Source organism: Podarcis liolepis (assembly GCF_965112155.1).
Source record: "Podarcis liolepis genome assembly, chromosome: 6".
NCBI lineage: Eukaryota > Metazoa > Chordata > Lepidosauria > Squamata > Lacertidae > Podarcis > Podarcis liolepis.
The window spans coordinates 63,616,536-63,643,445 of NC_139559.1; the positions used below are offsets into that span (position 1 = coordinate 63,616,536).

At 38.8% G+C, this 26,910-nt stretch overlaps 2 protein-coding genes across 10 annotated transcripts in view; one reads left to right on the top strand and one right to left on the bottom strand.

Annotated features, from left to right (window-relative positions):
- Positions 1 to 138: 138 nt before the first annotated feature.
- On the top strand, positions 139 to 19,519 carry SRSF11 (serine and arginine rich splicing factor 11). 9 transcript variants are annotated; one of them, XM_083510563.1, is made up of 13 exons: positions 139 to 273; positions 3,667 to 3,800; positions 7,999 to 8,108; positions 9,860 to 9,952; positions 11,510 to 11,542; positions 12,460 to 12,509; positions 13,488 to 13,615; positions 14,836 to 14,917; positions 15,360 to 15,491; positions 15,658 to 15,747; positions 16,555 to 16,650; positions 17,950 to 18,088; positions 18,203 to 19,519. In XM_083510563.1, the coding sequence occupies exons 1-13, from the start codon at positions 146 to 148 to the stop codon at positions 18,395 to 18,397; spliced, it is 1,410 nt and encodes a 469-aa protein (XP_083366689.1). In that variant the 5' UTR covers positions 139 to 145; the 3' UTR covers positions 18,398 to 19,519. The 9 variants fall into 9 exon arrangements, with proteins under 9 accessions (XP_083366689.1, XP_083366690.1, XP_083366691.1 ...); XM_083510564.1 differs by having other exon boundaries at positions 18,206 to 19,519; XM_083510565.1 differs by lacking the exon at positions 11,510 to 11,542.
- Positions 19,520 to 21,511: 1,992 nt separating this feature from the next.
- The window catches only part of ANKRD13C (ankyrin repeat domain 13C), a 29,837-nt gene continuing 24,438 nt past the window's right edge, over positions 21,512 to 26,910 (bottom strand). The window contains exons 12-13 of the mRNA XM_083510558.1: positions 26,550 to 26,650; positions 21,512 to 25,451 (exon numbers count right to left, since the gene is read on the bottom strand). Coding sequence (XP_083366684.1) covers positions 25,321 to 25,451; positions 26,550 to 26,650 — 232 coding nt within the window. The 3' untranslated portion in view covers positions 21,512 to 25,320. The remainder of the gene's footprint in view (positions 25,452 to 26,549; positions 26,651 to 26,910) is intronic.

Sequence of the window (26,910 nt, forward strand, 5' to 3'; positions counted from 1 at the left end):
GCGTGCGTGACGGGACTGCGATAGCTCGACGGAAAGCACTGAGGGACACAAGGAGGAGGCCACCGTCCGGTTCTCCAGGGTCGTGGCGACCCCCTCTCCCCTCGATGTGTTTGTAGTGACGGGGGCAGGAGGAGGAGGTAGCGCGATGGCTTCAAGCAGCGGCACCGACGTGATCCAGGTCACCAACGTCTCCCCGAGCGCCAGCTCCGAACAGATGCGGACTCTCTTCGGCTTCCTGGGCAAGATCGAGGAGCTGCGCCTCTTCCCTCCCGAGTGAGTCCCGCGCGGACGCCCCCTCAGGGGCCGCTTATGGCCGCCGCAGTCGCGCCTCATACAGGCCTAGGCCTCAGGGTGGCCTAGTGGAGGCCGCGGAGCCTCGCGCTCGGCTGCCTCCGAGCGCGGCGCGCCTACCAGGCCCAAATTGGTGGGGGCGACGACGGAGGAGGAGGAGCAGCTGGGCGCGAGGTTGCGAAGGCCGCCATTCTCAAAGCCATGGTCTCGCCTCACCATCTTGCGCTCATGGAACTACAGTTGTCCCCCCCCCCCGCCATTACACTTCTCTTCAGGGGGCGAAAGCGACGCCATTAGTCGCTTCGCGTTCCTTTCCCCAGCCGTCTCTTTGAGACGTAATTTAAAGCCGGGTTTGAAGCAGGTAGAAAAGGGTATCGTGGCGAGTACTTCGCCGTGGACCTGCAAGGGTTTCTTAACTCCCAAGTTGTTTAATAGGAAAGGAACAATGGAGTGACTTCTGCCACCACAGTTAAGCTGGCGAAATGAAGAGAAGTTAATCTATAGTGGACTTTGCTGTGTGTAAGGACCGTGCGCTCAACTTCGTTCAGTTTAGGATGTGCTCAAAGAGGGTCGCCCCCCCCCCGTTTGTAATTGTGCCCAAGCTCCGTGTGTTTGGTTTTTTTCCTAAGCCAGGTGACTGAAAATGCTGAAATTAGCCCAATCCTTCAGCTGAGCGTAATTTATGGAGACAGTAACACATTGATTGATTTATTAAATACACGTGCTGCTCTTTCAGAGGAGCCCAAATTTATATTTGCACCAACAAATGTTCACAATATGTTATATAAACTGTACTGTGAACACCCCTTGAACTTGATAAGGGTATTTATTGTATAAAAGGCGCCTTTATTTACACTTCTGGTGAGTGATTTTTCTTACTGGCAGTATTTCACTGATGATTTTTGTTACCTGGTTTAGCATGGCCGTATAGTGCAAGTTGCAATGTTACATATACACACTAGCAAGAGGTTTGTGTGACTCCAGTCCCATTTTATGCTATCTACAAACCATACACTTTAATTTTTAAAGTTAACATGCACTGATAATGCCGAAAAGCAGTAATCTATACTGTCTGCAAAATTTTCAAAAAATAAGGTTATGTTGGTTTGTAAATGAAACCTGGGAGCAGGAGAACATTGGTAAGGCCTCCCCCCTCTAGCGCCTCCATATTATTGCTTTTAGAGCTCTCCAGGAGTTTAAGGGCAAAGATCTGAAGTGGGGAACCTCCTCAATAAGTGCCCTGCAATGTGCAGTCCTTATTAAAATCCCAAGTACTTTATACACTTTGGCAAATGTTAGTCATGTGGAAGTTTAGTTTTAAAAAATACAGTAGACAATGCAAGATTGACTTCAGCCAACCTTCCTTGCTCTAGAGCTCTATTATTTGTCTGATAGGGTGTAAAAACCATGTGTAAATCATATTTATACCTGCTGTGACTAACAGGGTCTGTTGTCTTGTCACCACCTGCCACAGTTCATTTCTGTGAGCCACATCTGTACATAATGTTAAGTAAATATTAATTCTCAGCCTCATCAATTAGTGTTTTCTGTCAATTAAGCTAAGGCTGCAATCCTATATACTCACTTACCTGAGAGCAAGTCCTAGTGAACTCAGTAGGACTTACTTTAAGTAGATATTAAAGGATTATTTTGTAAGACTGGAATATACGTACACTTGTGAGGGAGTATATTTTAGAAATAGGCAGTAGAATGTGTTTTTCTGGAAAATGTAATAATACTATAAATTGATTGATATCTTGATTTGACATGTTTGAGTACAGTTAGTAAATACAACTTTTTAAAAGTATGGATTGTTTCCAAGGCTGCATCAGTTGGGTATCCCCCAACCCTGGAGGGGTGATTAGATTCTGTTGCATGCATGGAAGTCCCTTGCTTCAGCAGAGCTAAGGTGTTGGATCTGGCCCTAGGTCATATTAATCTTACATGCCGAAATACTCTGTTAGGGAAACATTAAGCAAAATGCAGTTATGCTGCAATCCTAAGCACACTTATCAGGGAGTAAGCACCATTAGCTAGAATGGAATTTACTTCAAAATAAGTAAGTACAAGTTCAAACACATTCAAAATTTTACTTGGAGATTGTTTTTATTGGATTCAATTACTCATAAATGTTTTAGGATAGGACTTGGGAACTCAATAGCATGTACTTCACTTGTTTAAAAGTTAAGGAAAGTAATATAGGTTTCACACTTCTCAATATTTAGGACAACAGTATGTTCCATTGAAAATAAGTGTATTTATGAATTTAAAACTATGAGTGGTATATAATGATATAATTATTTGTTTATTTAAAACACTACTATACCACCCTTCATCAATAATACTGGGGTATTTTAACAGGATAATACTATTCCAATAAGAGCAATACAATAAAATACATTACAGTCCACAGTGGACCAGCCAGATCATGCCCAGGCTCCATATTAACAGCCCACAAATAGGCATTTATTGAAGAGTGAAGAGGTAGGTCTCTAGACAACATTGAAAGCCTATCAGAATTAATGCTTGTTTTATTTTGGGGGGTGGGGAGGGACATACTTAGAAGCTGGGCACAATGATGGAAAAAGCCTTCTTGATAGTCACAAGATGCAGTTCAGCAGACTACAACACAAGTGGGAGGGCTCTATAAAAGTGCTTAGCACTCAGACAAGTCTATGATATCCAACTCCAAAGCTGTTTATATTTAATGTGCTTCTGCTTCTAGACAAAGTTCATTAAAACTTTAAAATTGCCCAGTTTGACTGATACTAGGTCCATTATTTTACTAATTAATTTCAGGAAGCAGAAGGTGTATTGTTAGAAGTGAAGAAATGTTCTGCTACATTTCATGCAGGATAAACCTTCTAGCAACCTCTGTAGATTGAAAAATATGTTTGTTCCAAATTAGGCCAGACTAGGTGCATGACAGAATCCTGTGTCAGTCACCTATTCCTTGTTTTGAAATCTGTCTGCAACTAATTTTAGATGGTGATGGGAAATTGAAATGATGAATTTTCTACCTTTACCACTAGATGTCTCTTCCTCCAGAGATAATGGTATTGTGCTGCTGCCCAAATGATGCCCTAGTATGGTATACACATCTATTGTGCAACTGTGTATGACCTTATTTTGTAATAGCGTCTCTTGATTATTATTTTTTGCATGTAGTGACAGCCAGCAAACCACAATGGTAGTAGAGAAGGCTAATACCCATCAGATCTCTTGCCTCTTGTGGCTGCTTCATTTAATGACAATGTAGTATAACATGAAAATAAAATACCATTACAACTCAATTTCAGTTTCATCTTCAGTCAAGTAATTCACTGATTTTGTTGGTCTTGCATTTAATATTCTTCCAATTTTTTTCCTTTCTAGTGACTCCCCTTTGCCTGTTTCTTCCCGTGTGTGTTTTGTAAAGTTCCAAGAACCTGACTCCGCAGTTGTGGCTCAGCATCTGACAAATACTGTATTCGTTGACAGAGCGTTGATAGTCGTACCATATGCAGAAGGTTTGTGAATTGTTTAATGATCTATGAAGCCATAGAATAATGGTACTAAATCCTGATGTAGCTTAATAGCATGAAGTTTAGCACGTAAAACATTGAAGCTATTTACCTATTTAAAACCCTTGGTATACTGACACTGCTTGCTTTTATCCAAAAGTGAGACAATTAATTATTCAAGCAAAAGCTGGAACTTGCCTGTCAGTCTTTTTGCAAAGGCATTTAGAATATTGATATGTTTAAGCAGCATTATTTGAATTTTTGTTTCATCAGGCCCCTTCAAGATAAGCAGTCTTTTAAAACTGATACATTTAAACAAGATAACTTGCATTAAGTAACTTGGCATGTGTTGTCGTATGATTCATTCTCATAGAGAGTGAGTGGAAATGTGCTGCCAGTTACAAGGCAAAGTTCTGTTTACCGTAGTTGACAATAATAATAAAAAAACACCCTCAGTACAAATTCTGGTACACCAAGGGTTTGATCTCAATTAGACAGAAAATATATCCAAAGGTGCTAAATGAGCACTGGGTGTTAGATCTTATTCCGCATTTTCTTGTTCAGCCTTGCTATATTATCTAGAATTTCACTAAATAATAAACTCTTCTCTCTGTTATTTGTGTGTGTGATTTTTGTAGTGGAGAAGGCAAATGCAAAGGCCCTTCCAGATGACTGAAACAGTGGGGTCCTCTGCAGCTACAGGGGATTCTAGACATTAACTAAAGGCCAGCAAGCACTCAAGTCCCCAAGTGTTTTCCTGGTGTAATCACTTGTTAACAACATTTTTTTCTCTTCTTTTTCTTACATTTTTAGGGTGTTACAGTAATTTGAAAACAATGAGCAGGGTTTGGGAACATAATTCAATAATTCAGTACCAAGAAGACTGCTCTTCTAACGAGTTCTATTAAACTTCTGTAGATTTCATCACAACTATTTCAAAGGCACCATTAATTGATAAACTAGTTAAATCGCTTGATTACAGTAAAATATGTGTAGTCTTGCACTTAATTCCTGCACTCACAGGCAGCTGGATCTCATGGAGGTCAGTGGGATTTAAGCAGCCTAACTATGCAAGATTGTAGCGCAAGTCTTACCATTACCTGTTTTTATAAAAATATGTTTACACATTAACAAGGCAGAGGAATATGCAGTGTGCAGACCTGGCAAAGACCTAGTTGTAGGATATTCCTCACTGAAGCTATAAGTAGTGTAAACAACTTTTAATCCTGATCAGTTTTAAATTTCAGAGTAGAATATTTTTAGAATGTAATTGCTTCTGCTTTAGTTTGGACAAAATAACAATTGAGATATAATTTTTCTTGCATGAACATCTACATATCAGGGCCAAACTAGATATGACAGTCTTTGCATTTAAACATAGACTTTCCCCAGTCACATAGAAAGAGCAGTTTGGAAGTTGATCTAGAACAGTTAAAGAACTGAAGTGCACAGAATCCTTCCTGTACCTGCAGCTTAACTTCCTTGCAATCTGTCCCTCTGTGTTTTTATCCTTATCTGAGCTCTGATGCTGAAAATATGCTCAATGTTTGCAGAAAGGGGCTGTGGGGAGGTAAGAGCAGGTTGGGGTAGGTTTCAGGGGCTCTCACAGTTTTGCTTTTATTATTAAAAATGGACCCGGACACCCTTTTTATGTGATTGGGGGAGGACTGCTGCACTCATATCTAGTTTGGCTCTAATAGCAGCAGTCCTGCCCTGTCAATTTCATCAAGACTTAATTTGGCTCCTACAGAATTACCATGTTTTAAGCGTTTAATATTTTTATCTTTGAAAATACAATGTTCATTGTGCTAGAAAGATAAATCTGGCACTAAGAAATCAGCCAAATATATCACTTGAGAATCTCCTGAAATTTGTTTAATGCAACTTAAGTAGCTATTATTGACAGGGCCTCAATTTGGTGGTGTAGGATATGTGTACAGCTGTGTAATTTGTGCGAGAACTATAATTGTGGACACAGTACTGTATAAGAATACTAGGGGTTTTTTCCTGTGAACTTTAACTACTTTGTTCTTGCAATTCTTCCACGTCTATGGAATCAAACAAACTACTCATCAGTGGTTCATATTGCAAGAACCCCATTTCTGCTAGGTACTTAAGCATCATTCAGTGAGGTATTTCAAATTGAGTGGGATTGTTCATATGCATTGAACCACATGCTTAAGTACTCTGCTGAATTTAGATCTTGATTTTTAACTAGTGGTGATGGGTTTAACATTACCTAACTGGAAGTATTAAAATACTGTACTGTGCTAATCACAGCTCCCTGTATCACTTACATTCCTGTTCTTTGTGTGTTCATATATCTTGGTGTTGGCTATTGCTTTGTGTTCTAGACTTACACAAAGTTCACGGTAAGGCATAGTACTATAAACTTCACTATGAAATTCAAGGATTTGGAAGGAACTCAGGTATTAACAGTGCCTTTTGGTGGGGTTGTGTAGGTTCTTTGGTTAATGTTTGTTTATTTTGTCTGTTTCTTTTTCTTCATTTCTACACATTCATGCAGTATTTCATGGTTCTAACAAAGCAGCAGTAAAAAACACTTGACGCATGAAAATTAACTGGTGAGGGGCCTCATTGCTTTTTTAAAAATTGTAGTTTTATTTCTGAATAACTTTTTTCCTAAAAATGAGAGGATCAGATGCATGACTACTTAATGGATGCAGATCTTCTATGAGGTGTCTCAGGATAAGAGGATTTTTAGTTAGATGCCAGAAATGTTATAGTTGCACTATTTGTGTGTAAACATAAATAATATCCTCTGAGACATAATTTTGCATGCAAAATTATCCCATAATCTCTATAGATAATGTTTATATTGATGCATTAATGCCCTGTATCTAAATGACCTTCCCCCCTTTTCCCACCATAACTTTTGGTATTGAAATTATGACAGCTCAGTGACAGAAGAAAGATAACAGTGCTGTGTATTATACATTTGTTTATATTATCGGCACTTCTCAGTATAGGTGGAAGGAACCATTACCTTTATTTAACAGTGGTTTTTCTTTTTTGTTGTTGTGTTTTACAGTTCTTTTCCCTGGTTCAGCCTGAACTATATACCAGGCCCTGCTGAAAATACCACCCAACAGTTTTCTTCTGCAGCTTATCCAGTTTCTCTTAAGTGCCCTGTACATATTGTATGTTTTATGATGAGATGCAGTCTTTTTAATATGTATTTCAGAAACGCTACTGGTATTTGCAAATATATAGTACAGTTGTCTTATTGAACTCTCATATTGGGGGCTTGGGCACATTAACAGATTAAGCCATACGTATAGGGCTTTTGCTGTTGGATAAAATTACAACGATCAACATTACTCTTTGTCCCACATTGGACCTCTTTAGTAAGGTTATTCTCTATTCAGGTTAGGCAGTAAAACTAGTCCCTTGCAGGCTACAAGGCTGCAGAGCAGAAATTTCTCCTGAAATGGCAATATGCAGCAGCATTCTTGGTATAGTAAGCATGACAAACAGTGGAGCATGTACTTTACTGCACAGGTAAGGAATGTGCCAAAATTTAGGCATTTACATAAACACATACACATGGACACATATGCAGAACCTTTATTTGAAGCTCTGTGGAGACCTTCATATCCATGTGACATGTCAGCAAAAGCCCTACATTTTTTCTTACCTTCGCTTAAGATTTACAAAATTGTATGGTAGGTGTAAAAGAAATCATAGTGAACTGTACCATATTATTAACCCCTAAATCAAACTTTTTTTGTCTTGTGTATCTTGATTTTTCTGTGTGCTTTATAGTGAAGCAGCCGACACGAGTCGTTGTTCATAAAACAGCTTTTGAAAGTTGAGAGCACACCCCTGGAGAACCGACTGTGCTTGCTTACGTTTGGTTCATGACTTAAAAATCGAGTACAGGTGATGAAATCTTGGCAGTGTTAACAAACAAGTAGTGTGTATTGTGCTATTTTTTTATTCTAGAACTTAACCTTTTGTAGAGAAAAAGGAACAGTCAAATTTTCACACATTGAAGTTTCATTCTGGCATACAAATTAATGATAAATTATTAAGAGATCAAACATTGTATTATAGCCAACATAAGTACTTGCAGCAAACTCAGGTGGTGTTTCAGGGAGACATTTTCTGGGTGTATTTGTGTGTGTGGTTTTTTAAAAAATCAGTGATGAGTGTCTTCTAATGCAAAGCTGTCTCTCTGCAGGAGTTATTCCTGATGAGACTAAGGCTTTGTCTCTCCTGGCACCAGCTAACGCTGTGGCAGGTCTTCTGCCGGGGGGTGGACTCCTGCCTACACCCAACCCACTTTCTCAGGTAAGTATACATCTTACGAGATGCATGCTAGAATGTACAACTGCATATATCTGTATCTTCTGAGATAACACCCATTTACACCAAAACAGAAAAAAAATGTATAACAGGATTGTGGCAGGTAAGAATCCAGATAACCATGCCTCTCGTTTTAAAGAACTCTCTGGTTTGAAACTTGATTCATGGTTATGCTTTGAAAGATGTCCCATTTATTCATTAAAATATAAAGTGGGAAGACATGCCAGGGGTGGGGAGACGAGCAGTTTTTGTAGTTGCAGAAGTGACTTTTGCAGTCTTCTGGGGTGTCCCCACTTCCAGTATAACAGTGCGCCTTCATGAGCAGTTAGTTGAGAGGATTAGCTGGCTGCATAACAAGGTTGAAGAAAGACAGTTTTCAGGCAGGCAACAAGAACTATCACACTAACACACAGTGTGATACTGGTAATGCTATTCTTATTTCTCACACAGCCTCCTCAATACTTTCCCTGCACTAGGACTGTACTGTGGAGGCTGGAGTTAATGAAAAAAGCTTTCTAACTTCAGAAGTCCCAGTAGAGGAGTATTCTAAAAGCTAACTGTAGAGATTTTCATCAAAGCTATACAGAAGAAACCTCTGCTGTAGGTTTCAGAAAACTGCTTTCTTGGGGCTTCCAAAGGTCACTCTAGTCCTGCCCATGTTTTCTTGGATAAAACCCCTAAAATAGGTCTGTAGTCAATAAGTTTAGCAGCGCTAGATTCTGTCCATAATGGGATCTTGTTAAAAGTGTACAAGTAGTTTTAGTAGCAAAGCCGGCATTGAGCATAGGCTTGACCCTGTGCCATATGGTAGTATGTCTGTTGCAGGCTAGAATGCCACAGAACCCAGCAACTTAATCACAGCTGCCTCTTAAACTTATTTTAAACTTGTTAGCGTGCTGTTGGTTAGACATCCATGAACTTGGACTGTCACCTGATCAAGTGATTAAACTTTCTTTAATTGTACAAGTTGCTGTTAGCTAATCAATTGATTAAATCTGCACCTGCATAGATCAGTAGTTCTTAAGAAGCAGAGCATGTTTTATGGATCAGGTTACTTGGAAGTAAGTCCCAATGATACAGACAATTAGTCTGCTTGGAAGTGCACATTGTGACACCTTGCCTTGGTGGCAGGGTGGTTTACTCATCCTTTTTCCTTTCAAAGACAATTTCAACAGGTGAGGTGAAGACTAGAAATTGCACCCGTGCACAAGAGTTATGAGTCGCATGCATGCATCTTTCCTTCTATCACCTGCTGATTAGAGAGGAGGGAAATGTCAGAACATTAATTTCTAAAGTCAATCAGGGACTTAACTAATTTGAAAATCTTAAATCGATTAATTGGGTTAATTAATCAAACTTTGCATTCCTAACTAGGACACACATGCTAGATAACAGGGAGTGATAGTATATATGCTTTCCAGAAAGCTCAGATTCAATCCCCAGAATCACTATTCAGGTAGCAAATAACAGGAAATACTTTTTCATATGCTGGAGAGCTGCTATGATTTAGCGTAGAAAATGCTAGGTTAGAATTATAGTAGTCTTACCCCTGTATAAGTCAGCTTCCTATGTCGCTTCATATTAATGTGCTGCAAGTCATTTTACATCAGTACTTGAACGTTATGCAGAACAGTTCAAAACTATTCCTTGCCTTGTGCAAATGGTGGAAGCTGTTTTCTTGATTGTACATTCTGGTATAATATGCTGTCTACTTCTATTGATTCTCTTTATTATAGATTGGTGCTGTTCCCTTGGCTGCTTTAGGAGCTCCAACTCTTGACCCAGCCCTGGCTGCTCTAGGGCTTCCTGCAGCAAATTTAAACTCGCAGGTATATTGCTTGTGTTACATTCACATACACTTAAGTTTATTTTTAATTTGTGAATTTAACGGGGGGATAAAAAAATAAGCATAATTTTTTGGAAACGAAAAATATTATTAATGTATACCACCATCAGTGCACCTTAAGGGTACAGTAGCCATCAGTACAGCCATCTTGTGTCAATAATCCAAATAGGTACCCACATGAAATTGGTGTCTGTAAGACATGTGTTCAGATATAGCCAGGGCAGCGAGGTCCTCGGACCACTGCATGCAGATAGCAGGTGTTTATCCTTTAGGGCTTGCAGTATAAGTCTTTCAGCAACTAAGGGCTCACAGTGTCCATTTTTTGGTTGTGCCTTTAATTTTTGTACTGTGGGAATATAATTTCAAAGTACATGAGCATCTGCAAATATAAAGTATTTTACCACTACAAAATTGATATGGACAGCAACTTCAGACCACTGGAGAAGTTCATAGCATATGTCTCAATGAGGTATTTTCAGCATTACACCTCCATCCAGCATTATCTGTAATAGACAGTGCCTTTCTTTACGGATGTTGTAGAGTGCAGCATACCTGGAATATTAATTTTTGCTGTATCAATCTCAATTTCAAATCTAAAGAAACATTTCATATTGATTTTGAAGCATTTTTTATTTGTTTAGGCTCTACTATATACTGCTTTGGACACTATATACTGCTTTGATCTAGAATTTAATGAAACTGATACTTAACCGTTAAGAACATTCAGCAATGAGTTAAACATGATTTTACATCAAGCATTACACCTCCAGTATAAAAATTACAATAATTAGTCTTTCTATTATTTTTATAGATTTGTAGCTATTTCCCCAAGCCCCATTTGTTTAGAGACTCCATGGAATTTACATTTGTTTAGTCCTGCAGGGTTCAAACTGTGCTTTTTAACATCATGAAAATGCAAGATTTGAGATACAATGTCACTGATATCCAACACTGTTCCTCCATTTCATATAATTCAGATGAAGCAATTGATTTGTTAAATCTTTATCTCAGCCCAGGATCAGGGCCTATAAAGCTCAGTCCGGACAAAACATTTGGTGAAACTTTGGTCTTTATCATTACTCATGTTCATATGACCAATTTGATATATAAAACACAGGGTAGCACTACCCACTGGCAGAGCTTCTTGTTGTATATATTTTATTTTGCTTTAAAAGTTTCATTTGATTGAGATTTTCTTAAATAAATGAAATGGATTGTGTGTTTAAAATCGTACAGTCATACCTCAGGTTACGAACACTGCGGGTTGCGCGTTTTCAGGTTGCAGACTGCACCAAACCCGGAAGTACCGGAACAGGTTACTTCTGGGTTTCAACGCATGTGCAGAAGCGCTGAATTGTGTCACGTGTGTGCAGATGCAGCGCTGAGGGTTGTGTACGTGCCTCCCGCATGGATCGCGTTCGCATCCCGAGGTATGACTGTATTCATGTGGCCTGTCCTCAAAGCCAAAGTTTTGCAAGAGTTAGTTATTGTTACTTCATCAGCATATTCTGTATTATGAACTCTTACTCATTCTCTTTAGGGGTTGTCTCTACTCAAACAGGGCATCACGCAGGCAAGCTCTATATTTATATCTATGGTCAATTGACCCCCACTATCCTATTTCCTAGTGTGGCTAGATTTGATTAGATTTGCTTACCTTTAAAAATTTTGCAGATGAAAATTGCTGGAATCTTTAGAGTCGCATACTTATCTATTATAAAGGTTATGTAGAAAACTTGTAATCCAGAGCAAAATTTCTAAAGTGTGAGTCTCAGTAAACTCAGTGCAACTGACTTCACACTAAACAGATTAGGATTATGTTGCACTGGCTAACTTTAAAAGCTCATAGTTATCCACCATTGGAGTTCACACTTGGGGGTAACACAACTTCTAAGCAACTATCCATCTTGGAGACTAGCTATATAAGAACTTTTGACCCGTAGTCAAGTTTAATATATAATTTAGCTTGTAAAATAAAACTATAGGCACAATTGAGAATTAAATGTGCATTGCAACTTTAAAATCTAACTTTACTGACAAGAACCACATCTGTCAATTAGATTAAAGTACCATTAATGTTTAGAAAACAATTGCTACAAATATAGCACAAGTTTAGCTTCGCTCTTTTCACTCAACAGTTTAACTGTTAAACCCTTGGCATTTTAAACAAACAGTAAAATGAAGACCAGTTCTTCAGCAAACTGGACGCTCTCAATCAATGCAGTTGAGAATTAAGTGCTGACATTAACCACTACAGGTCAGAAAGAAAATTGCTGTTCTATGCCTGGAACACTGTGACCCTATCAGAGAACATTAGGTGACTACTTCCATGAGTCAGAGAATTTTTTTTGCATATTCGCTTCTTTAATCTGCAAATGTCTGCTCATTTGGGTTAGATTTAGGGGCTGTTTGGATATTCTTTCCTTCCCTTCTGCAAATTTTTGACTTCTTTCAATGTTAAAAGCAATTTTTGATTAATTTTCTTTACAGTCTCTTGCAGCAGATCAACTACTAAAGCTTATGAGCACAGTGGATCCAAAGTAAGTTTCAATTTTGATGTTTAAACTATCATATTATAAAATAAATTTATAGGACACTTCATGTGCTTAAAGCCATAGAAGCAGTGTAAAAGATAAAAAGAGAGTAAAACACACCTGGAGAAGGGCAGTGCATGCACATCATGATAAACCATAGTTAATGATTTACTGTGTACATATGATTTTCCCTCTGCTTCTCCCACAGTCTGAGTGGGAGCAGCAAACCATAATCCCTGGTTTAGCATTACATCCAAATAAAGGATCATGGTTTATTTGGGTGAAGCAAACCGTGATTCTCAGTTCAGATGTAGCGCTAAGCCAGGGATCATGCTTTGCTGTTCCATTCACACTACAAATTGAATGAGAGGAGCAAATTGGGAACTATCTTGGCATTCATGATAAACCATTAACTATGGGGCAGTGTGATCCATGCTCGTAGGAAACGGAGGTCAGTTTGTAGAGAGCCTCTAGAGTATTTTTATTGTAGAAACCAACATCTTTTATTGCAGAGGAAGCAACATTTTTTAATGCTGTTGCGGATCTAAGGCCTATTACTTTGCCAGTTCTTAACTTGTCTTTTTGCTTTTAATGGTTATATTGAAGTTTTGATTTTGTATTTTTGGTCAATTGAGTTGAATATATGTACTATAGCTACCTATTCATCCAGTTTTGGATAAACAGAGATGGGGAGCCGGACCACTCTATTGGTTCTACTAAGATGCTTCTCTTCCTTTGGTTTTTTCTCTCCTGCCACGATTTTAATCCCAACTGCATACAACTTTGAAACTTTTAGAATTAGTGCCCATGTTTGATTGAGCCATCAATCAAATGTTTTCTTACCATCACTTTTTCCTTTTGTGTTGTATCTGTTATGAGCCTATGGGTGGGGACTCCTGTTTTATTAATCATCTGTCAGTTCCTTTGTTACCATTTTCAAAAGAAGAAGGGAGTAAAAATAAATGATATATTTTTGGTTTCTAGGCTGAACCATGTAGCTGCAGGTCTCGTTTCACCAAGTCTGAAAACAGATACCTCCAGTAAAGAAATAGAAGAAGCCATGAAACGAGTACGAGAAGCACAATCCCTGATTTCTGCTGCTATAGAGCCAGGTAAACTGATCTTGACTGTCTTTCTTATATTACAAAAACTACTTGTTGTTAGAATGCCAATGACATCAAATTCTGCAGGATGGTAAAATGGGGGCATGGGATTGAGAAGAGCTCCAAGAGATCTATCCAGTGTCAACGAATGGGCAATGAATTGTCAAATGCTGTTCAGTGGAAGAAAGTATAAAGTGAGGCGAATTGGTGCTATCTTTGTCCATACGCTGATGGGTTCTGAACCGGCAATGTCTGACATGAAAAGATATTATGTAGTTGTTGTGAGTAGCTCCATGAAAAAGATCAACTCAGCATGCAACAGTTGTGAAAGGCAAATTTTGTGTTACAAATAGTTTAGAAAAAGAGACCATAATGATTTCATACACCTGTGGTGTCACCACACTTGGAAGACTGTGCAGCCCTAGTCTCAAAAAAGGATATCATAGAGCAGAAAAACATGATGCCCATCAAAATGGGCAGTTCTTCTACAAAGAAATATGATGTATGGAGCTATCTGCTTTAGCAAAAACGATGAATAAGAAAGAATGTGACAGAGGTGTATAATATTTATGCATGAAGTAGAGTTTTCTTCATTGTGGGGTCATCCAGCAAAACTGAATGCTGGGTCATTCAGGACTGACAAAAGGCGGTACTTCACACGTGGTGATGGCTAGCTACTAACTTAGAGGGCTTTAAAGGGCAAATAGATAAATTCATGGAGGATAAGGATATCAGTGGCTACTTGTCATGATGGATGTATACTACTTCCTAGATCGGCAGCAGTATGCTCCTGAAAATACCACTTGCTAAGTAACAACACCAGAAGACTTTTGTTCACACGCCCTGCTTATGGGCTTCTCATAGGAAGCAAATAAACTTCTGCAGAAGATGGGATCCTGCGCTAAATAAACCTTTGATGTGATCCAGCAGGGCAGCTCTTAAGATCTCAGCGTTGAACAAAACTTTGGCCTGCTTGTATATTTTAGGCACTTTGGCTTTAAAAAAATACCATGAAAGTTCTTCATCTCTTAATGAATGTAAGCTTGCAATTTCATAGAATGGTTGTGTTAAAGAATTCAGACATAGGAATTGATGGTTTTTCTCTCTTGAGTAAAAAAAACCTCATTCACTTTCTGCTTTTTGTACAGAGTGCCCCCGAAGGCAGGCAGCCAAACATAGATGTCATGTGATAATGAAAGGATTCCAACTTTTTAATATTTTAATTCCAGATAAAAAAGATGACAAGAGAAGGCATTCAAGATCCAGATCACGTTCAAGAAGGAGGAGAACTCCATCTTCTTCTAGACACAGGTAAAATTTAGTGAGGTGGGATCATTGACAGTCCAAAATCAAAGTGCTTTAGGATATTTCTCTTGTTATGCTCCTTTATAAATATATGACAATAGAAAAGAGTTTTGTGTATCTAGGATTTGAAAGTGAGTAAAAGGGCAGACTTTTACCAGGTTATGGGTGAAATTACGTTGCACAGAACATGTTCTCAAACCCTGATTATATCCTTGATTCAACATAATAAGCTGCATTTATGGAATATTAAAACTATCAATTTAGCATGGTTGGTGCTGGAAAGAGTTGCATCAAAAGATGGCCACAATTATTGTGAAGGTAACTTTGAAGGTCAACTTCATTGAGATAAATTGAGAAGTTGGTTATGGGGACAGCTCAATCACAGTAAGTAAAGTATGGTACAATACAATACAGTAAGATGAATATTAAATATTGTTCTGTTCAATAGACGGTCAAGAAGCCGATCAAGGAGACGATCTCACTCAAAATCAAGAAGCAGGAGACGATCTAAAAGTCCTCGGCGACGGAGGTCGCATTCCAGAGAGCGTGTTCGAAGGTCTCGGAGCACATCCAAACCCAGGTAATCCCTAGAAACTTAGTACATCCTTCAATACGAAAAGTATCAGAATTACAATCTTGGCTATTAGAAAGTCAGAGCTATAGCTACAGGAGTTTGATAAATTCATTATGCAAGGACAGTGAGAGAGCTAATCTGCTTATACCTTTTTTATCTAATTGTTTTTTAGAGACAAGAAGAAAGAAGAGAAAGAGAAGAAACGGTCTAAAACTCCACCAAAGAGTTACAGCACAGCCAGACGATCCAGAAGCACAAGCAGGTGCCGTATAATCTTTAATCTTGTATTTACTTTGCAAAAGTAATTGTGCATATCCTGCTGCATCGGACTGACCAAAAGGGTTATATAGTATCAAATAAAAGCATTTTCTTTGAACTACAGGGCTTCACATAACAAAGATGATGTAAAACATACTTAATGAGTTCATTTATGTAAGTTTTTCCTGTCTTGAGAGCCAGCAGACCCATTTCATGCAGGCATCTTGCAGTCTGAACTGTAGGTAGGCAGGTTGCTCTTTCCTATACACATAGCCCCCTTTTACTTTCCATTTCTAAGGAGTAACAAAACCATAGGGTTGTATCTGACACTGCATGAGCAGAAAGCAAGCTGATGTGAGAGATCTTTACCTTCCCTTCCTCACCCCATACCTTCTCTCCGAAAAGCCTGTCCAAAGGTCAGCTGTCCCCCCACCCAACCAACCAAGGAAGGCGATTCCTTTATTGACAAAAGCTCGCACTTACAGCAGCTCCTAAGGTGCACCAGAAGCATACAAACACTTCTAGTGTTTACGTAGCTGGCATTAACTTTCCCATGTTTGTGCCCCAGTGGAGCAGTTGAAGCAACAGTGGGACCATGCGCCCTCCCCCCAGGCTTATGTATCCTCATTTGACGGAATACACACACGCAACCTGAGACTTCTCTTGCACAGAAGTCGTTGCTGCGCCTCCCCCTTCAAGACCCTCCTGGTTCTGTATAGACAACATGGGTATCATGGGAATGTTAAAGTGATACTTAAAAACAATGGAGATGTTTATTTGAAGGCATCTTGACTTCTGTTATTAACTACAGAGAAAGACGGCGCAGAAGAAGCAGAAGTGGATCTAGGTCACCTAAAAAGCCCAGGTCTCCCAAGAGAAAGCCGTCCAGGTCTCCTTCACCAAAAAGGTTTGTTTATTTAACAAATCCATAAACTGTAGACTTCTGCTTTGGGAAGGACACAGTGAGAAGGCATCCGTCTCATTGTTGCCAGGAAATCCTTGGAGCATGTTATTTTGTTAATAAGTGTACTTAGATTACCATGACTGTGGCCATTTGAGCAAACTATGGTATATACTGGGATATGTTAAAAGGATTATAGCTTTTATTATGTTATTTTTATAAATGTTCTTTGCTATATAACATCATGTCAAAAGTGATGACCATATGAGTTGTAGAATTTCCTTTTTTTTATACCTGTACACATCTTGGTTTATTTAGTGTCTCCATTGTTGTCCTGCTTTATGGTTAGTTAGTGGCTAGTGCCTGATGCTGCCTGTGATCTTTTAGAAACAAAAAATACTGTGTTTTTGAAAGGAAAGGAACAGTGTAGCTTGTGAGTTGGACCTATCACACCCAAAATTGGGTGAAATAATTTCTTAGTCTGCCATCTTGATTCAGAATGGTGCCCAGAACCCTTGTGGTGATTCTGGTAATGGTAATTTGAGAGGTGGCCGAAGCTATGTCAAAATGGCCAAAGTCACACTAAAGTGATGTTTCAGTCCACCACCTTGATTCACAACAGTGCCAAGTAGCAACAAAGTCTGCTGTCCCGCCGAAGGAACCCTCATGCTAAGTTTGGTGATGATATTGCGAGAAGCAACCAAACCTGTGCGAAAAATTGAAGAAGTGACATTTCTCTCTGCTGACTTGATTTAAAATGTCAGCCAGCATCCAAACATTTACAAAAATCACTATCTCCACTTTGTTTGGCAATGATATCTCAAGAGGCCGCTGCACCTATAGAGAACAGACGGACTGACAAATCGCTTTCCAAAATATATAATAGTTTAAAATTCTGGGCTGAGAAGGCATTTTAAAAACTAAAATCAGATTGATAGGAGGGCCTGTTACATTCATTTTAGTGCTTGTAGCCAATACAGTTGATATTTTTGTGTGAATAATTTTATATACTTCTAAGGAGAGTGGAATTGTTTGGATGGTTTTTTTAGTAAACTAGCCTTTATAGAATTATAGGCAAGAGTAAATTTCTTTAGCTTGAATCTGAATATTACCAACAGATCAGTCCAGCAAAAATCTCACCCTCAGCAGAACCAGTTTTGGATGTACAGCTTGCCATAACCATACTTTTTGTTCAAATTTGGCTTCTGGCTACTTGAAGGGGGGCAGGGAGGAGAACTGAAATATTTCACTGATCATATAAAATGCCTATATTTCTCAGTTTCTTGAATTATCTTACTGCCTTAGGCACAAAAAAGAGAAGAAAAAGGATAAAGATAAGGAGAGAACCAGGGATGAACGCGAGAGGTCAACAAGCAAGAAGAAAAAGAGTAAAGACAAAGAGAAGGATCGAGAGAGAAAGTCAGAGAGTGACAAAGATGTCAAAGTATGCTTTAAAAATCTGTTTTGTTTGTTTGTGCAGTGTCCTAATTTATCCTAGAATCCCAAAAGCCTTTAAGCATGTCTTACATATTTTGCTTTGTGTTTTATCTTGGCAAAGCAGGTCACAAGGGATTATGATGAAGAAGAACAAGGCTATGATAGTGAAAAAGAGAAAAAGGAGGAAAAGGCAGCAGATTCTACTTCCCCAAAACATAGGGAGTCACCAGCCGAAAAAGGGAGCGGAGATACAACAAGGGAGTCCAAAGTCAATGGGGATGATCATCATGAAGAGGATATGGATATGAGTGACTGAATATTGCCTTGGCAGTGAAAACAGTTGCCGACATGCATCAGTGTCATTCCTGTGTGATTCCTTTATGCTGTACTTGTTTAACCTTTTAAGCTAGATGTACACAGCTGTAACTATAACTGGTTGTAAAGCTCCTGATATTAAATAATTACATCAAAAGCTTTAGAGAAAGTGATGTCTGGGTTTCCATTCTTGTTATTGGCCAAACTGAATTGAGTAGCCCAGCAGTTCTTATTAAACTTGGTGCTGCTTTTTTCATTTTTGAGCAAAAAGCTGCATGCATCTTTGGCAGGCATGGACTGTTTGTGTTGTATGATCTTTTTAGTAAACCAGCTCACCTACAATAGTGTTTCTAGAGTTTGATTCATTTGCGGTAATAGAGCAAAATAGGGAATGCACTGGCTGCATGTTAACTGTGGCAAGAACATCCTCATCTCCTACAACATGGTGGATCTACTAAGGGTCTTAAATGTAGACAAAGAAACTAACATTAGCTTCATCTGGAAACAAACGTTCTGATAGACATAGATAACCTTTTTAGCCTTGTGGCTAAATCTTTTTGTTGTGGATTTGTTTGGCTTTGGCAAGGTTGAAATGCACTAGCCTTTTTTGATGCCCAATGTAAGGTGAACTTCCAGTCTAAATCCTTCTCAGGTGGTGTGTTTGATTTTTGACAACTTGGACTTCTTGAGATAGTAATGCAAAACTTCTGTAAGACAGGAGGGAGTGAACCTTGTGTAGTTAGTTCTTCATAACCTGCGTTTATTTCATTTTGTTTGTATGTGTAAAAACCCTGCAAAAAAGGATAGTGCATTTAAAAAAATTGAACTTCATGATAATTTTAAAACATGATGATTTTAAAACAAGTCTACTTGATAATGTACTTGATCGCAAGTTGTATAAACTAATAAATTTGTGTTACAGTCACTGAAGTAGTAACCTTTTGCACACAGTGATTTCCTGTTATTATGCAAAGTAGTTGGGCAACCTCTTTTAGTTCTGGACGTTTTTGGAGCATTTACTTTTGTGCTGGTAAAAACAAAAGTAGGCTACAGTCTGTGCCATGTTGATGTACAGTTTCTGAAATTGTTTTACAAGACTTTGATAATAAAACCCTTAAATATACACTTGTATTTGTACTACAGTGTACATGTATCTATTTATGCTATTGACTTGTATGGCATTACCTCACTTGTCTCCTATTCACGTTTCCATTTAGGACCAGGCATAAACTGATGCATAACTCTGCTTCCAGGCGTTTCCCACATTACTTTGGGAATGGGAGAACAAAAAGCAAGTGTTACAGCAAGTCCTTAAAAGAGGAAATAATACAATGTAGTCTAAAGCTTTCTTTATCACTGGAATGTCAACTCCTTGACCTGTATTTCTATTTTTAAAAAGTGGGAAAATAAGGTAACATCCAAGTGCCATTCATTCTGAATGCCAATCTTTCAAAGAAAACTTGCTCTGATAACCAGTGAAGGCTGATAGAAGTTACATGTTAGTAACCATATTGGGTGGGTAACCTGTGGCCCTCTAAATGCTGTTGCACTCTCATCAACTCCCAGCAGTATGGCTGGGGGTTAGGATGATGGAAATTGTAGTCCAGCATCATGTGGAGAGTCACAGGTTAGCCATGCCTGACCTACATTATTTGTTTGAATTTTATAAATTTAACACAAGTAGCATATGAAAATGACATTTTTCCACGGGTGTTTTACAGTGAAAATTGCTATTTAGAATAACTTCTTAGAATTTATGGATATGTAACTTTCTAAATAACTGTGAGGTATTTTCTCAATATAGTGAAGTATATAAAGAATGTCTCCCAGCCTTTTTTTTCCTAGAAAAAATGTACCCTCAGAAGATAATGAAGCGCTCTGTCTTTAGATAGCGCCACTGATGAGTATGTGCTAGAAGTCTCGGTTAATTGTTGTGGTTATTTGTGACTATACAAAGCAATTCAAAAGCAATCCATTTATGCTGAGGTCTCAAAAGTAAATTGAAACTGTTTTGGCGTTCCTAAGGGCCAAACTAGATGATGCATTAAATGTGATTGTAGTTTCATACTTTCCCAAGTTTTGTTTTTTTGAAAAAATAGCTATATGATGGGGAACTAGCCTAGGAATGCAGAGAGGAGAGCCATAACATTTTCCCCAAACTGCGTGCACACAAAACACACGGCTGTTCAGGGTGGAAACTGCTTTTCTCTGTCAAACAGCTTGGGGGGGTCTCCAATGCCTTTATTTAGACATGCAAATATGATTGTTTTTTAACATCTATTTTGGCCCCTTAGCGAGCTTGTGAAAAATGCATTAATAAAAAAAGCAAGTGACTCAAAACCTGGATGTAGAAATAAGTGTGGCTCAGATGTAGACTCACTATATACTGATGCAGGATTCCTGAAGCTGGTGCATCCTGAGCAAAGTTGTCTGCAAAACAGTCGTTTTTTGGCGTTTCCCCGAGAATCAAAATGCATTCTGGTCTAGGTCAAAGCTGACCTTCAATCCCGTATAGACCATGACCTCAAGTTATGACAGCAGTTATGATACAATCTCCTGAAACACATGGTGGCTGCTAATCCAGCACCATTCCACACAGGTGCTGTGAGAGGGAGGTCCGGGCGTATGCAGCTTGTCACCTCTTGGGCAACGTAAAAGGGTGGCCATCACTGATCAACTTTTAGCCAGGTAGCTGGTATGTGGAGATACTACCGTTTAACAAATAGGGCCTCCACATTTGTGCTGTGAGCTTGGAGGCAGCACCATGAACTGAGCAATCTGCTCACAAACAAGCATTTTGTATATCGGGGAATGCTTTGGAGGAATCTTTTACTTCGTAGGTCTGCTGAGGGTATCTTGTTGAAATGAATTGGTTGTGCGATTTGAATTTCCTTGGCTCCCACGTTCTGTGCCAAAAGGTATCTTTCGTACCCATTTTTGAAGCTGTCGTCTTGAGTAGAATCCTGCTGAGGAAAAAGAGCTCACTCTCCTTGACAAAGTCTCTCCTTGACTAGTCTCAAAAGGAAAGACTCAAGTGTCAATAGAGTGTACTGCTCAGCTGATTTCATCTTGATGAATATAAGGCTCACCCCATAAAGTTAGAAAACAACAAAGATGCACTGAAAATTGAGGATTTTATTGAAAAATTGACCAATAAAATGTCCTTGTGAAAGTGATACACTGTAACATCCTTTTTCTTTAGCCTTCCTCTAATAAGGAGGAAGTGTCCACACATGGTAGAATATAGATTTCTGAAAATGTCCATATGTTCAGTCTCAAAAGCAAACAGCATCTTTTGGTCTTTATTCTAAGTGGTACAACCAAAAACACTATTAGTGAAAGTGAGTTTAGATTAGACAAAGAACACATGAAATATACAAAAAAAAATGACATTAGGTTTTCACAATTATAAACTGTCAAAAGAAAAATTGCAGCATTATAGGAAGTTTGTTAATAAAGTTTAAATAATTAACTTTTAATGAATCAAAATCAACAAGTATATATTTAAAAAATGAACTTTTTGAATATATTATGCTTCAACTTAAGGTAGGTTTCCAGCACAGATTTATATCCACAGTTGTACTATCTGATAACAATTGCTAGGTATCCATCAATTGCAGTTTAAAACTTAAATAAGGAGACAAACATCAGCTGCTTGGAAAGAAAGATTATTCCCTTTGCCACAAGTTAAAGCAATAATTTGGAAGACCAGTAAAACTGAGTTTGGTTAAGGAAGAGCTCAGGGGTTTCTTTTTAAAAGGATTCCATATTTATGCCTACCAATACACTTTGCTTGGTTTCTAAGAGGACATACGGTATTTCAGAGAAGTTTCAAAAGCCTCAAAGAAAAGTCAAGTTCATGTATACTTTTGCATCAGTCTAAAATATTCAGAATGCTACTTCCTTTACACTCTTGCTTCCCACAGATGTTATATCCAACAATGACCTATAAGCATGCAAGAGGCACTTAACCTATAATCTGGCCTCTTTCTGGTTCTTCTATTGCGATACTTTAGCACAGTTTGCATGAATGCTGTTTCACAATGCACCCCCCACCCTGCTTTCCCAATACCCTTGTGAGATAAAAAAATCCTTGAGAAAGATTCAAATGTTCTCCAGGACACAGTAATAATGCCCAACTGAAGTTCCTAGCTGTGACACTGCTATGTCAGAAAATATAAGTGCTTAACTACTAAGTGCTAAATAATTTTGATTCATTTATGTCTACTCTTCTTTAATAACCAAGTATCAAAATCTCAGATCCAAGACTTCCTAATCCAGCGGTAAACTCTTGGGAATATTACTGTGGGCATGGAGCTCCCTTTACAGAGGTGGTTTTTTTCCCAGAGTCAATGTACAACATTCCTATTGCATGGGTGGCTAAACTACCTGAATTGACATACCAGGAGCTTGATGCATACCAGAGATCTGCTTGTATATGCATCTGCTTGCAGACGCTTTGCCAGCAACAACGGGTGCTGCTTTTTCCTGAAAATCCACTACTGGAACAAAACTAAACTCCCTTTATGTAGCTACAATTTTTTTTAATGGGATGAAATACAACATAAACTGAAATCTTTAAAGTAGGGGTGTAACAGAATAACATTGCTCCGAAATCACTTCTGTCCTCCAAAATGGTGCAGCACCTCCACCCGGTTTAAGCCCTTCTTCACAGAAGGACACAAGGTTGTGACTTGAATAGCACAAAGTTCATTGTTCTTTGTTACCGTGAAAGGAGACCCACTTGCTAGACATTAGTCTGACAGCTCATGGGCTAACATTTATTTTTGTAGAACTCGATGAAAAACAACTTTGGCATTATTTATCCAGTAATTTTACATACGTAGGAGATGACCAATTGCATATTTCCACAGTTTAGTGGCCATCACCTATCAAGCCCATACCACACACCGTTCATTGGTGTGAGAACAGCATTGTAAATATCATTTTAAGCATCTCAGTTGTTTTATGAAATACTCCCAGGATAGGTAACATGAAGTGTCAAGCACCTTCAAATCCAATGTCTCCTACAGAAATTATCTGGCAGGGGAAACACCATGATTTTTTTTATATATAAAATTATATTGACAAAACAGCTCTGCCTTCAAAGTTCATTTTCTATTTACAGGCAGACAATATCCTCTGACAGTGGATACTGGTAGTGAAATGGAACTTTCCACAATATGGCAGCTACAATGATATACTAAGCCAGCAGAACTGTCAGTCTTCACTGTCAACATCACTCAGGATTGAAGCTTTAAACAAATTTACAGTATTTGTGGAATTGGGCCCAACATTTGGGCCCCTATTTTAGGTCATGAAGATTTTTTTTCTCGTGAGTTTCCTCTCTGCACACTGCAACAGTACAAAGCTATAGGACTTGGGAATATGCTTGAAACCTTTTTCCTGGCAAAGCTTATGTGCCTCATGAGTCTGGTTTTACTGTGCACTGTGACTCACCTCAGCCCATTTGACATTCCAAGTTATCACCAGCACTGGGTGTGTTAACTAGCATGGTGGCTTAAGTCTGAAAGTGACTTGAGCAGTTTCCAAAAGAAGAAGAAAAAAATGACTAGACTGCACAAAGAATATACCTTTGAAAATATTTACATTTCTGTACATTTACACATCACTGGAAGCTAAAAAGTCTTGGAATACAAATGAACATAGTACTGACAATTCTGGACACATTCTTTCCAGTAGAGCAAAAAAGGATAGTTTCTCTTCAAGTTTCATACAGTGGAACCATATGAAGATTCTAATTTTTTTATTTAAAAAAAAACAACCTTCTGAATAAAACCGAACATTCTTCTTTCTGTAGCTACCCATGCTGGAAATACCTTAATTATTCTTGTACTTTCATTTTTGTACTCTCCATCCCCAATCTATTGCAACCCCTATTCACATCTAGGTTTGCACTTTGGGAAATGAAAGCATAAACCAAGATTATTGTAGTAATATATTCAATATATTCCCAAATACTACTGGATAACAAATACAAGTTTAGTAGGTTTGATGGGCAGCTTTTATGGCTCTGAGGAACCCAAAAGAATGTCAGTGATTCAACCTGTGGGCTGTTTAATAATCTCCAAGCATGCTCTCCAACGAACACAGCAAGGACATTTCCAACCAGCTTGGGTGGGGAGGGCAGAGGGGATATCTGCAGATTTATATAAGATTAGTAACAACTTACATTGGAGAAATGATAGGTTGGCGGGGGGGGGGGGTATGAATAGCACCACAATGAATTGCACTAAGGTGCTAAAGGAGGTACCTTATTCCCTGCAGAGTGAAGGCTCTAATTCTGAAACGTATTGCAGTAAATGAATGCAACTGTTTAAATGCTTACCATTTGGTTCATTCGTCTGCAGAAAATCAATTCCTTCTACTATATGCTCAATTTACTGAACAAATATTACAGAATTTACAATATATGAAAACAAAGCTCCAAGGAAGGTTATAAGAGCAGCTTAAGTAAGATGGGTATTTTAAAGGGCTAATAGCCAGGTAAGACATTTTAGTTCTTTATGCTAATGGTCCAAGGGTGCTTTTATTACCGAGAAACGTAAAAAAATTAAGAACAAATTACAGTCCTTATAGCTGTTATGTAAGTTTTCGGGGGGGGGGCAGGGGGAACTTACTGAGGTGCCAGGCTATCATGCTTGCAGGTCTGGATGTATAAATGCATGTGACACAGCAGGAGACCAGCTTTCGTTTAGACACTAGGTGGATGCTTGCTATATGGTACAACTGACTGAGATTCACGGTGTGTTCCCTTTCTGGATTCATTTTAGCGAGTTCTGTCCCTTCGTACTTCACCCACTTTTAGACAGATGTCTGTGGGCTACCTGCATCCTCTCTCTCCCTGTCTCCTTGTGGCATGCTGGTATTTTCTTTTTATTTACTGCTAACTTTCCAGTTAAGTTAGAGATCAGGAAAGCGGCTAGGGTCCTCCTTGTAGTCATCAGGAATTGTGAAGATGGATTCATCAAACTCATCATAGCGAAACTCCTGAAAAGTCACAGTGGCTGTGATGGTTGGAAATACAGGTATATCTAGGAAGAACAGAGCAAAGGATTGGGAGGTTAGAAAAGGCACAATGCACAACGGAAAAGGGCATTTCTGTGGCAGAAAAGGATTCACCAGCCACTTGCTCAACTTCCTGGTAATCTGGCTGGAACAGTGTGTCAGAGGAGGGGTTGGGGGCTGAGTTTACAGTGGTTCTGGTCCTTTCTGGAGGGATATGTGTAAATTGTTTTTAACTTATTGTAAAGTAGCTTGAGATTGCCCTAAAGGGCAGAGTGAAAATATATTTTAAAAAATCTTCATTGTCCAACTCTGTTCACACTTCATGCAAATACTTGCACTCCTCACTGTTCTCATTTGTTAAGAAAAGAGCACAATGTTAGCCTCCAACCATGTTAAAGCACTGACAAACTTGGTGTAACTCTGTACCATCACAACACAGCAAATCCCTGGGCACTGACTGTGTGGCTTCTTTGTTTTCTATGACACCCGGTAAGCTTCTGCAGAAACTTTGGGTAGCAGGCAGACGAATTTTGTTCACGAGGGCTGACGTCTTGAAAACTGAATCATTGCTTGTGGTGTATGTTCATCCCATTTTTGGATTTTGGATAAATAGTTCTGCAGGTTTTTGTGTATTTGGGAAAACCTACTAGCCTGCTTTATCAGAGGGGACAAGGCCCTAAGATATTAAACCATGTTTGCCTCTCTTGCGAAATGCTGACTGTCTCCAGCCTTCCTTACTCTATTGCCGCACTTCTCATTGGCCAAAATAGTTTTGAAGTAAGACTATGAAGGAAACAAGTGATTTTCATGAGAGACTATGGGCATGCAGAAAAGGGTTAATCTCCCTTCCATATACACTGTATCTCCAAATGCTAAATGTGTTTCCTACGTTGCCTACTCAATAGGCAATAACTTCACTTTCTATTATTGTGTACTTTCCACTCTGTACACTATGAAATGGCATGCTAGTTTCACTCCAGCATCTGACTGTCTTCCTGCTAAAGCCTGAGTGACAGCCCACTGCATTTCTCACCACAAAGATTAAAAGGCTTTTCAATACAACCCATGTTCTTGGCAGACCAGACAGTCCCTTTTAATTGATGAAATACACTTCGACAGCTCACCTAACTTTACAGGAAAACCCGGTGGTAGTTTCATCTGCACAAACTCCCGCAGTTTGTTAAAGTGCTTGAAGGGTGCAATTACTTCTAAAACATTCAATAACCTGGGGGGGAAACACACACATGTAACAATTTCATCTCTTAGCAGCTTTAGGATTTACCCACACACTCCTAATCAGTGCACTGTAAGAAAAAGAGGTGTCATCTCAGCAAATCACTGGAAACTGAGCCAAGACACATGCCGAGGGAAAGACGCTATTGTTCATGGCCACTGATTCAAATCAAGTAATTATACTGAACCATTTTTGTTAGCACAATGCAGGTTAAGCAAGAGTAAGCTAAATAGTCCGGCATAACTTTGGTC